This window comes from Haliotis rufescens, unplaced genomic scaffold (assembly GCF_023055435.1).
Source record: "Haliotis rufescens isolate VD_foot unplaced genomic scaffold, xgHalRufe1.0.p SCAF_5, whole genome shotgun sequence".
Classification (NCBI taxonomy): Eukaryota; Metazoa; Mollusca; class Gastropoda; order Lepetellida; family Haliotidae; genus Haliotis; species Haliotis rufescens.
Window position 1 is genome coordinate 27,740,625 of NW_025964223.1, and position 13,204 is coordinate 27,753,828.

The 13,204-nt window shown below is 42.6% G+C and overlaps 1 protein-coding gene across 1 annotated transcript; it reads right to left on the bottom strand.

Moving 5' to 3' along the window:
* Positions 1 to 155: 155 nt before the first annotated feature.
* Positions 156 to 13,195, bottom strand: LOC124110339. Its single transcript, XM_046469637.2, has 4 exons — positions 13,044 to 13,195; positions 11,071 to 11,828; positions 10,045 to 10,192; positions 156 to 1,170 (listed from the first exon to the last, which is right to left on the bottom strand). Exons 1-4 carry the CDS (start codon positions 13,091 to 13,093, stop codon positions 1,011 to 1,013), a joined length of 1,116 nt encoding a protein of 371 aa, XP_046325593.2. The 5' UTR covers positions 13,094 to 13,195; the 3' UTR covers positions 156 to 1,010.
* Between the last annotated feature and the right edge of the window lie 9 nt (positions 13,196 to 13,204).

Below are 13,204 nucleotides of genomic sequence, written 5' to 3' on the forward strand. Positions count from 1 at the left end.
ACTTTAATTCATGACCGAGCGTACACTATGACTCAATCACTTGGTAATATATTTTCAACAAAGTAACACCAAAAGACTTAATGAATGCAAATTGACCAGAACTGTCAATGATAACTCAATTTTTCACATTGTTTTGAGAAGAAACAAAAAGAAAAACACATTTTATAATTTATCTGTAGAATATTTCATGATATATTGTGTCTCATCTCATGGCTAAAAGTTTCTATTTCCTGTATACTGACATTATAGAATGACCAGACCAAGCACAAGAAGATACATGGACATTCATTAACTCAAAATTAACTATCAATAACAACAGATGGACAGAATGAACGGATGTCACATTCTGCTAACACTATAGTCAACTGTAACGTCATTCAAAGGCATAACTGAAACTTCAGTTTGCTAGTTACATATTTAATTCCTTTGTATTTTATATTATATATTATATATAAAAATGATTTATACATTGTGATACTATTTGCCAATAATGCAATTCAATTATTCAATTATATGTAGCTCTTGTACTTGTAGTGAAACAAATAACACTACATTCTACACGCTCCTCTACGGGAGAAAATAAAAACTTTAATAAATTAGATAAACAATAAACTAAATGCTGAAATAATAAGACCAATAAAAACTTCCTTTTTTTTCTTCCATAAGCCATGTTTTTAAATCAAATTCTCTAAATTCAGGTACTTCCACAAAATTCATTTGAGATCATGATCAATATTATTATCAACTGTATGCTGCATGGGTCAACTGTATGCTGCAAGAGTCAACTGTATGCTGCATGGGTCAACTGTATGCTGCAAGGGTCAACTGTATGCTGCAAGGGTCAAATGCATGCTGCAAGGGTCAACTGTATGCTGCAAGGGTCAACTGTATGCTGCAAGGGTCAACTGTATGCTGCATGGGGCAACTGCATGCTGCAAGGGTCAACTGTATGCTACACGGGTCAACTGTATGCTGCATGGGTCAACTGTATGCAGGAAGGTTGTAAAGTTTCAAGCTGTGAGAGGTGAATCCCAGGAACGGTGAAAGTCATCTGAGGCATGACTCAGCTCTTCCCGATATGTCAGCAGATCCTGCCATTTGTCACGTGACCTGATCAGCTGATTATTCTTGTGAGCCTCGTAGTGGAACTCTGGGGTCTTCATCTCGTACCTAGGAAACAAGCGTGGAAAAGTTAATTAAACAATGTTGTTAGAAAATGAAGCAGGAAAGCCAAGGCTTTTAATCTAGCCCTGTTCAACTCCAAGACTTAGGGGTCCGCAGGTTATAATACTACTGTAGCAAACCTCAAGGATCCCCATTAGCTTCCAACAGTGCATTGCTAATATCCTCTCCAAATGGTAATACATCAGTGATGAATGAAAAATTCAGTCAGTGACATTGATACCATCCCCCATCGACGGATTCCATCAACACCCCCACCAATATCCCCCATCAACATCCCCAATCAACATCGATCTCCACCAACATCCCACATCAAAATCGATCTCCACCAACATCCCCAACCTACATCGATCTCCACCAACATCCCCCATCAACATCGATCTCCACCAACATCCCCCGTCAACATCGATCTCCACCAACATCCCCAACCGACATCCATCTCCACCAACATCCCCCATCAACATCGATCTCCACCAACATCCCCCACCAACATCGATCTCCACTAACATCCCCCATCAACATCGATCTCCACCAACATCCCCCATTGTTCATTGACATATTCCATCAACACCCCCACCAACATCCCCCATCAACATTGATCTCCACCAACATCCCCAACCTACATCGATCTCCATCAACATCCCCCATCTACATCGATCTCCACTAACATCCCCCATCAACATTGATCTCCACCAACATCCCCAACCTACATCGATCTCCACCAACATCCCCCATCAACATCGATCTCCACCAACATCCCCAACCTACATCGATCTCCACCAACATCCCCCATCAACATCCCCAATCTACATCGATCTCCACTAACATCCCCAACCTACATCGATCTCCACCAACATCCCCCATCAACATCCCCATCAACATCAATCTCAAACAACATTACCCATCAACATCCCCATCAAAATTGATCTTCACAAACATCCCCCATCAACATCGATCTCTAACCAACATCCCCCATCAACATCGATCTCCACGAACATCCCCCATCAACATCGATCTCCACCAACATCCCCCATCAACATCCCCAATCAACATCAATCTCCACCAACATCCCCCATCAACGTCCCCATCAAAATTGATCTTCACCAACATCCCCAATCAACATCGATCTTCACCAACATCCCCCATCAACATCGATCTCCACCAACATCCCCCATCAAAATCAATCTTCACCAATATCCCCCATCAACATCAATCTCCACCAACATCCCCCAACAACATCGATCTCCACCAACATCCCCAACCTACATCTATCTCCACCAACATCCCCCATCAGCATCGATCTCTACCAACATCCCCAACCTACATCGATCTCCACCAACATCCCACATCAACATCGATCTCCATCAACATCCCCCATCAACTTCGATCTCCACCAACATCCTCCATCAACATCCCACATCAAAATCAATCTCCACCAACATCCCCCATCAAAATCAATCTTCACCAACATCCCCCATCAACATCCCCCATCAAAATCGATCTCCACCAACATCCCCCATCAACATCCCCCATCAAAATCGATCTTCACCAACATCCCCCATCAACATCCCCCATCAAAATTGATCTTCACCAACATCCCCCATCAACATCGATCTCCACCAACATCCCCAATCAACATCCCCAATCAACATCAATCTCCACCAACATCCCCCATCAACATCCCCATCAAAATTGATCTTCACCAACATCCCCAATCAACATTGATCTTCACCAACATCCCCAATCAACATCGATCTCCACCAACATCCCCCATCAACATCCCCCATCAAAATCAATCTTCACCAACATCCCCAATCAACATTGATCGTCACCAACATCCCCAATCAACATCGATCTCCACCAACATCCCCCATCAACATCCCCCATCAAAATCAATCTTCACCAACATCCCCCATCAACAGCGATCTCCACCAACATCCCCCATCAACATCGATCTCCAATAACAACCCCAACCTACATCGATCTCCACCAACATCCCCCATCAACATCCCTAATCGACATCGATCTCCATCAACATCCCCCATCAACATCGATCTCCACCAACATCCCACATCAACATCCCCCATCAACATCAATCTCCACCAACATCCCCCATCAAAATCGATCTTCACCAACATCCCCCATGAACATCCCCCATCAAAATCGATCTCCACCAACATCCCCCATCAACATTGATCTCCACCAACATCCCCAACCTACATTGATCTCCACCGACATCCCCCATCAACATCGATCTCCACCAACATCCCCCATCAACATCCCCCATCTACATCGATCTCCACTAACATCCCCAACCTACATCGATCTTCACCAACATCCCCCATCAACATCCCCAATCAACATCAATCTCCACCAACATCCCCCATCAACATCCCAACCTACATCGATCTCCACCAACATCCACCATCAACATCGATCTCCACCAACATCCCCAATCAACATCCCTAATCGACATTGATCTCCATCAACATCCCCCATCAACATCGATCTCCACTCACATACCCCATCAACATCCCCCATCAACATAGATCTCCACTAACATCCCCAACCTACAGTGATCTCCACCAACATCCCCCATCAACATCCCTAATCGACATCGATCTCCACCAACATCCCACATCAACATCGACCTCCACTAACATCCCCAATCAACATCGATCTCCACCAATATCCCCCATCAACATCGATCTTCACCAACATCCCTCATCAACATCGATCTCCACCAACATCCCCCATCAACATCCCCCATCAACATCGACGTCCACTAACATCCCCAACCTACAGCGATCTCCACCAACATCCCCAATCAACATCGATCTCCACCAACATCCCCCATCAACATCGATCTTCACCAACATCCCCAACCTACATCTATCTCCACCAACATCCCCCATCAACATCGATCTCCACCAACATCCCCAACCTACATCTATCTCCACCAACATCCCCCATCAACACCGATCTCCACCAACATCCCCAACCTACATCTATCTCCACCAACATCCCCAACCGACATCTATCTCCACCAACATCCCCCATCAACAGCGATCTCCACCAACATCCCCCATCAACATCCCTAATCGACATCGATCTCCACCAACATCCCACATCAACATCGACCTCCACTAACATCCCCAATCAACATCGATCTCCACCAATATCCCCCATCAACATCGATCTTCACCAACATCCCTCATCAACATCGATCTCCACCAACATCCCCCATCAACATCCCCCATCAACATCGACCTCCACTAACATCCCCAACCTACAGCGATCTCCACCAACATCCCCAATCAACATCGATCTCCACCAACATCCCCCATCAACATCGATCTTCACCAACATCCCCAACCTACATCTATCTCCACCAACATCCCCCATCAACATCGATCTCCACCAACATCCCCAACCTACATATATCTCCACCAACATCCCCCATCAACACCGATCTCCACCAACATCCCCAACCTACATCTATCTCCACCAACATCCCCAACCGACATCTATCTCCACCAACATCCCCCATCAACAGCGATCTCCACCAACATCCCCAATCAACATCGATCTCAGCCAACATCCCCCATCAACATCGATCTCCACCAACATCCCCAACCTACATCTATCTCCACCAACATCCCCAACCGACATCTATCTCCACCAACATCCCTCATCAACAGCGATCTCCACCAACATCCCCAATCAACATCGATCTCAGCCAACATCCCCCATCAACATCGATCTCCACCAACATCCCCAACCTACATCTATCTCCACCAACATCCCCCATCAACATCGATCTCCACCAACATCCCAACCTACATCGATCTCCACCAACATCCCCAATCATCATCGATCTCCACCAACATCCCAACCTACATCGATCTCCACCAACATCCACCATCAACATCAAACTCCACCAACATCCCAACCTACATCCATCTCCACCAACATCCCCCACCTACAACATCTCGTACCAATCCACTGGACATAGCTTTTACAAAGTTTTAGTTTTATATCATGTCAAATATATATCAAAAATGTTTTGACCCTTTTTTCACCACAGCTGCATGACTGACAGCACAATCTTTACCTCTCTCATCAGAGACGTTTCTTGCTCATCAGGGTTCTAAATTAAGAAAAATCTTCAACTCTGAGACTGGTAAAATTCAGTTAGGACTTGTAACATTGAGGACAAGGGAAAATATAATTAATGTCATATCTTATTCAGACATGAGTTTGAAAAGAACAACCAATCACAATGATTACACAATGAGCAATCCCTAAAAAATCCTTGTTCTGTCATTTAGTCATTTATATTTTCAATGATATAAATGTATTACAACACATAAATATGATATTTATATAATTAAAAATGATTTCATATAGATGTTCTACACTCAAGGACCTCTGCCAGATTGAAAACAGTGCAGTGTAAGCAAGGTCCATGTGAAGTGTTCCATCTATTCCAAGTGGTCAAAAAGTCACCATAGGAAATGAAATACTTGTGGATAAAGATGCTAGATGAATCTTATTAACAAAGTTTAATTGGGAGATACTTAATCCATATGATCTTCATGGCAGATTCCAGACTCTCTGAATGTTGTTTAGTGGATTAATAACCAACATAAACATTAACAAAACGTCAAGATCGTTCTGATCAATAGATTATATTGCAGCCTGTGAAACATTCCTTTTCTCCTGGGAGGAAATGCGATATAAGTTTGTGGGATTGGGATCAAAGCTCAACCCACAAACTGTTTGGGGGTAAAATGAGACACACCCAACCCCCAACCCTCACATCAGTAAAACACTATACATATCAGTAAGACACCACACACACACCCAACCCTCGCATCAGTAAAACACTATACACATCAGTAAGACACCACACACACACCCGACCCTCACATCAGTAAAACACTATACACATCAGTAAGACACCACACACACACCCAACCCTCACATCAGTAAAACACTATACATATCAGTAAGACACCACACACACACACACACCCAACCCTCACATCAGTAAAACACTATACACATCAGTAAGACACCACACACACACACACCCAACCCTCACATCAGTAAAACACTATACACATCAGTAAGACACCACACACACACCCAACCCTCACATCAGTAAAACACCATACACATCAGTAGGACACCACACACACACCCAACCCTCACATCAGTAAAACACTATACATATCAGTAAGACACCACACACACACACACACCCAACCCTCACATCAGTAAAACACTATACACATCAGTAAGACACCACACACACACCCAACCCTCACATCAGTAAAACACTATACATATCAGTAAGACACCACACACACACACCCAACCCTCACATCAGTAAAACACTATACACATCAGTAAGACACCACACACACCTAACCCTCACATCAGTAAAACACCATACACATCAGTAAGACACCACACACACACCCAACCCTCACATCAGTAAAACACCATACACATCAGTAAGACACCACACACACACCCGACCCTCACATCAGTAAAACACTATACATATCAGTAAGACACCACACACACACACACACCCAACCCTCACATCAGTAAAACACCATACACATCAGTAAGACACCACAACACCCAACCCTCACATCAGTAAAACACTATACATATCAGTAAGACACCACACACACACCCAACCCTCACATCAGTAAAACACTATACACATCAGTAAGACACCACACACACACACCCGACCCTCACATCAGTAAAACACTATACATATCAGTAAGACACCACACACACACCCAACCCTCACATCAGTAAAACACCATACACATCAGTAAGACACCACACACACACACCCGACCCTCACATCAGTAAAACACCATACACATCAGTAAGACACCACACACACACACACACCCAACCCTCACATCTGTAAAACACTATACATATCAGTAAGACACCACACACACACACACACACAACCCTCACATCAGTAAAACACTATACACATCAGTAAGACACCACACACACACCCGACCCTCACATCAGTAAAACACCATACACATCAGTAAGACACCACACACACACACCCGACCCTCACATCAGTAAAACACTATACACACCAGTAAGACACCACACACACACCCAACCCTCACATCAGTAAAACACCATACACATCAGTAAGACACCACACACACACCCGACCCTCACATCAGTAAAACACCATACACATCAGTAAGACACCACACACACACACCCAACCCTCACATCAGTAAAACACTATACACATCAGTAAGACACCACACACACACCCAACCCTCACATCAGTAAAACACTATACATATCAGTAAGACACCACACACACACACACACACACAACCCTCACATCAGTAAAACACTATACACATCAGTAAGACACCACACACACACCCGACCCTCACATCAGTAAAACACTATACACATCAGTAAGACACCACACACACCCACCCAACCCTCACATCAGTAAAACACCATACACATCAGTAAGACACCACACACACACACACACACACACACACACACCAAACCCTCACATCAGTAAAACACTATACACATCAGTAAGACACCACACACACACACCCACACACACCCAACCCTCACATCAGTAAAACACCATACACATCAGTAAGACACCACACACACACACACGACCCTCACATCAGTAAAACACCATACACATCAGTAAGACACCACACACACACACACACCCAACCCTCACATCAGTAAAACACCATACACATCAGTAAGACACCACACACACACACCCGACCCTCACATCAGTAAAACACCATACACATCAGTAAGACACCACACACACACACACACACCCGACCCTCACATCAGTAAAACACCATACACATCAGTAAGACACCACACACACACACACACCCAACCCTCACATCAGTAAAACACCATACACATCAGTAAGACACCACACACACACACACACCCAACCCTCACATCAGTAAAACACCATACACATCAGTAAGACACCACACACACACCCAACCCTCACATCAGTAAAACACCATACACATCAGTAAGACACCATACACACACACCCGACCCTCACATCAGTAAAACACCATACACATCAGTAAGACACCACACACACACACACGACCCTCACATCAGTAAAACACCATACACATCAGTAAGACACCACACACACACACCCAACCCTCACATCAGTAAAACACCATACACATCAGTAAGACACCACACACACACCCAACCCTCACATCAGTAAAACACCATACACATCAGTAAGACACCACACACACACACACCCGACCCTCACATCAGTAAAACACCATACACATCAGTAAGACACCACACACACACACACACCCAACCCTCACATCAGTAAAACACCATACACATCAGTAAGACACCACACACACACACACACACCCTCACATCAGTAAAACACCATACACATCAGTAAGACACCACACACACACCCAACCCTCACATCAGTAAAACACCATACACATCAGTAAGACACCACACACACACCCAACCCTCACATCAGTAAAACACCATACACATCAGTAAGACACCACACACACACCCAACCCTCACATCAGTAAAACACCATACACATCAGTAAGACACCACACACACACACACGACCCTCACATCAGTAAAACACCATACACATCAGTAAGACACCACACACACACACACACACCCGACCCTCACATCAGTAAAACACCATACACATCAGTAAGACACCACACACACACACACGCCCAACCCTCACATCAGTAAAACACCATACACATCAGTAAGACACCACACACACACACACACCCAACCCTCACATCAGTAAAACACCATACACATCAGTAAGACACCACACACACACACACCCAACCCTCACATCAGTAAAACACCATACACATCAGTAAGACACCACATACACACACACACCCAACCCTCACATCAGTAAAACACCATACACATCAGTAAGACACCACACACACACCCAACCCTCACATCAGTAAAACACCATACACATCAGTAAGACACCACACACACACCCAACCCTCACATCAGTAAAACACTATACACATCAGTAAGACACCACACACACACACACCCAACCCTCACATCAGTAAAACACCATACACATCAGTAAGACACCACATACACACACACACCCAACCCTCACATCAGTAAAACACCATACACATCAGTAAGACACCACACACACACCCAACCCTCACATCAGTAAGACACCACCAACATCAACACCGCTTCAACATCTGTCAGTTATGAAAACAATTCAACCACAAAATAAAACATCTGCATTCCCCAATTTAAAAGTTATTGGTACCATATGTAGATATCAGATTAACAGTAATCGCATTGTTGTTTACTGACATTGGAAAAAAAACCCAGGCATTTATTACCCTTCTTTAACACATATATTACTGACATTTCAGACAATACTAACAGGTATATGACTTTTAATCAGAAATATTTTTCTACATGTTATGAAACTGCCAGACACAGTTCTAAGCCTCTTGACAATGTTGATTTTCAATTCCAACTACAGAACTCTGATTTGTGCTTCCTTGGACAAAGTCACTGAAGCAAGCATGCAGGGACTACCCAGAGTACTGGCATCACAACTCTGTTAGCCCTTGACTGATTCCCGACCTTTATTATCGCTAAGTGAAAAACAAAAAATGTAACCAAAATATTTCTTTATCTGAATATGCAATAACACAGACCTGAAAAAATTATTCCCTTTGCATGTCCAATCTCACATAGTACCAAAAGATACCTTACCATTTCTGCTTGGGCCCTCGTATTCTCTCCAACTCCTCCTGTCTCTTCAGCTCCAGCAACCTGTCCTCCTCCATCCTCAGTCTCTCCATCCGCAGTCGAGCCAGCTCAGTCTGATAGGGCGTCACTGTTATCAACTTCACTGCTGACGCTGAATCAACATTGAACATAATAAGTCTTCAAATGTCTTTTAGAAGTGATACACATAAAAAAAGAGAATTTATGGATGTCAACTTTTTATTATGAGGAACACAACGTGCTTGGGACTGATTGATTTATTAATCTGTGTCACCATCTATCTGTCACCTTATTCTTCTATCAAAGCTAATTAATCTAGTTGGCTTCCATTTGTCCATTGCTCATAACCAATCACTGAATCAGCGCTAATTAACTGTTGGCTTCCATCAAGTTGTTATCTTACTGCTTTTATTTTCTTACAGGTACATATATGCCCTCTGCATCCTTGCATTCATTCACCTGAAGGAGTAAGTACATACTCCGAAACGCTGTGTTCCTCATCAGAATTAGTTGACATCCGTACAATCTCCCTCTTTATATTAAACACATAATCCAGGGTTCCTTGTATTAGAGTGATAATGCCATGGCTATATTCATCATGGTTAATATGTTCCTGGTGCCTGAAGTGCACACTTAAAAAGAAGAATTTTCTATCACTGTCATCTAAAAGAATAACTGTTTGAACAAAGGTAATGGATCTAACAAGGATCTAAAACAACAGGATATCTAGTCTTGCCCTTGTGTGTAATTCAAGGTTCAATACTATGCAGATTCACGCAGCATGCACATCATTTTTTTATGTTTATATCTTCATAACCACAGACATTATTGAAGCCAATTCTTGAATCATAGTTCATGAACATGAGAAATGAAAATATAAAAAACTGTGCATGTAGAGCATTCTTTAGTGTCCTTCATGTAGACAACATTTAAAGAACCTACAAAACTCTTGAATGATATTTAGCTATATCCCACATTTCCATAACTTGCTGACCCTAAACTCCAGCTTACCAATAGTTGGGGCCTCATTCACCAGGAAGTGCATGTTATCATGTCTCCTGTATTCACTGTTACCAAGAAGCTCATCCGCTCTGGCTGCAGATTTTGCACGCTTAGATTTCTTCAATATTCCAGTGTTTGACCGTGACTTTGATGGACTAGTCTTGACAAGTTTGGTGGATGACAGGGGAGGCCCAGTCTGCCTGTCTGCTGCTTGCATGTAATAACCTGCACCGAGAGTAACTGGAAAATATGTGGCTGCAAGACCACCTTCATTGGCTTGTGCTTTATAGGCAATTTCTCTATATACCTGCTTGTCTGAAGCTATTTCTTCATCCAGTAATGCTCCAAGGGTACCAGTTGTGTTATGTATAGGCGAAGTGGACCGAGATGGCCGGAGGTACGTCTGAGACATGTGGACTGGGCTTGTGTACCACTGAGATTCCTCTCTTGACCGTGGCCTACCAGCATAGGAATCTTCCAAATCTAAGTTGTGATGCATTAATCGAGCCAGTTCAGCCTCTGTAGCACTTGTATGTAAACTGCTGTGGAAATCCTTAGATTGAGATAAGTTAGTTGCTTCTGAATCTTTTCCAAGTAGTGTTTGTTTTAAATTACTGCTTACTCTGTTTAGATTATGACTCATGCTTCTTAATGACTGGGACAATTTCTGGTTGTCATAATTGTCATGGTAACACTCTGGAGAATACCTCCCCACTCCGCTTGTTGTGGTGGTTAGTTGACTGTTGCTAAGATATCCAGGTTTGGACCTGAAAACATAATCCATAGTTATACTTGTTCTGACAATTAAGTGTCAGACACAACATTAGACGTTAAATATTTCTCTTTATCTAACACAATGTTCCATATGTTTAATGCAAAGTTAGCATGGTTAGTGAATATTATTATATGATACATTTATGCCTCAGTGAGCAATATGAAAGCAGTTCCCCTAGTAAACATTCTCTATCGACCTGAACTAGATCATCTGCATATTCATGGCGACTAATAAGGAAACGGAAGTTACGTAGTCCGCATATTTTTTCCCGCTCTGTGCCAAGAATCTATTGGGAGATCATAAGGGCCATAATGCCAAACTTAGAAATACGTTCTTCACTAGTAGCCAAAAGATAAATACATACTTTGGGCATACTAGAAGTGCTTTATATATATTTATTGTTGATGTTAAACACTTTTCCATTTTGTGACAAATTATTGTCATCCAATTTTTTTATAAAGAATCTTAGAATATCATTTCTGATATTTTGTTGTTGACTTATAAAAATATTTTTGTCTTAATTTTCGGTAAATATGCATTGAATACCTATTACTGATAACACATTTAGAATTTTACTTGTGCTGTCTTTGCACTTGTCTGGACAAATCACTGATGTCTGGCAGCATCATACCATTGGTTGGTAGAATTATGTCCTCTTTTTGTCCAATTCGGACCTCCATACACAACTTTTCTCTGTACCGCGATACAATGGAGTTCTCTCCCTTGTCAAACAGAGCGCGAGGCCCGGCTTTTACTACTGATGTAAATAGTGAACTTTTATCAGTAAAATATGCATTATTTGATAAAATAAATGATATCTGATATAGAGAACACGAATAATCATAAAGGTTAGTGAGTGCATTTTGTTCCGTTTAGCGTACATGACAAGTACCGCGATACCCTGAGGTTGCAGGCTATAAGACTGAAAACAGTATTGGGATATTATTTGTTCTGATGTCTTTCATAATAAGTTTATAAAACGTTTTAATTTCAGTATAGATATTTTATCTTATCTTATAAAGTGTTTGTCATGAATTTCCCAAACTATTATTTTTTTTCATTTCTTTCGTGAACTTTGTGCTGTAGAACTGTGACTAAGTCGTGTTCACACTTGTTTTGTTGTGACCGCCCGCCGTTTCATCGAAGCAGTCATTCAGTCCAGAAACTGCAAATATTCGCATGCAAGCTGACTAGGAAAGAAACATACCAGTACGAAGGGGATTTCCCACGGAGAACGAAATCAGGGTCGGGGTTCATTGTCACTGAGGTTTCCTTAGGCCTAGCTGTCACACTTACAGAACAGAGACGCCGACATTGTTTACGGATGTGAGCTATGCTGGATACGACGCATGCGTATCTGCCAATTTC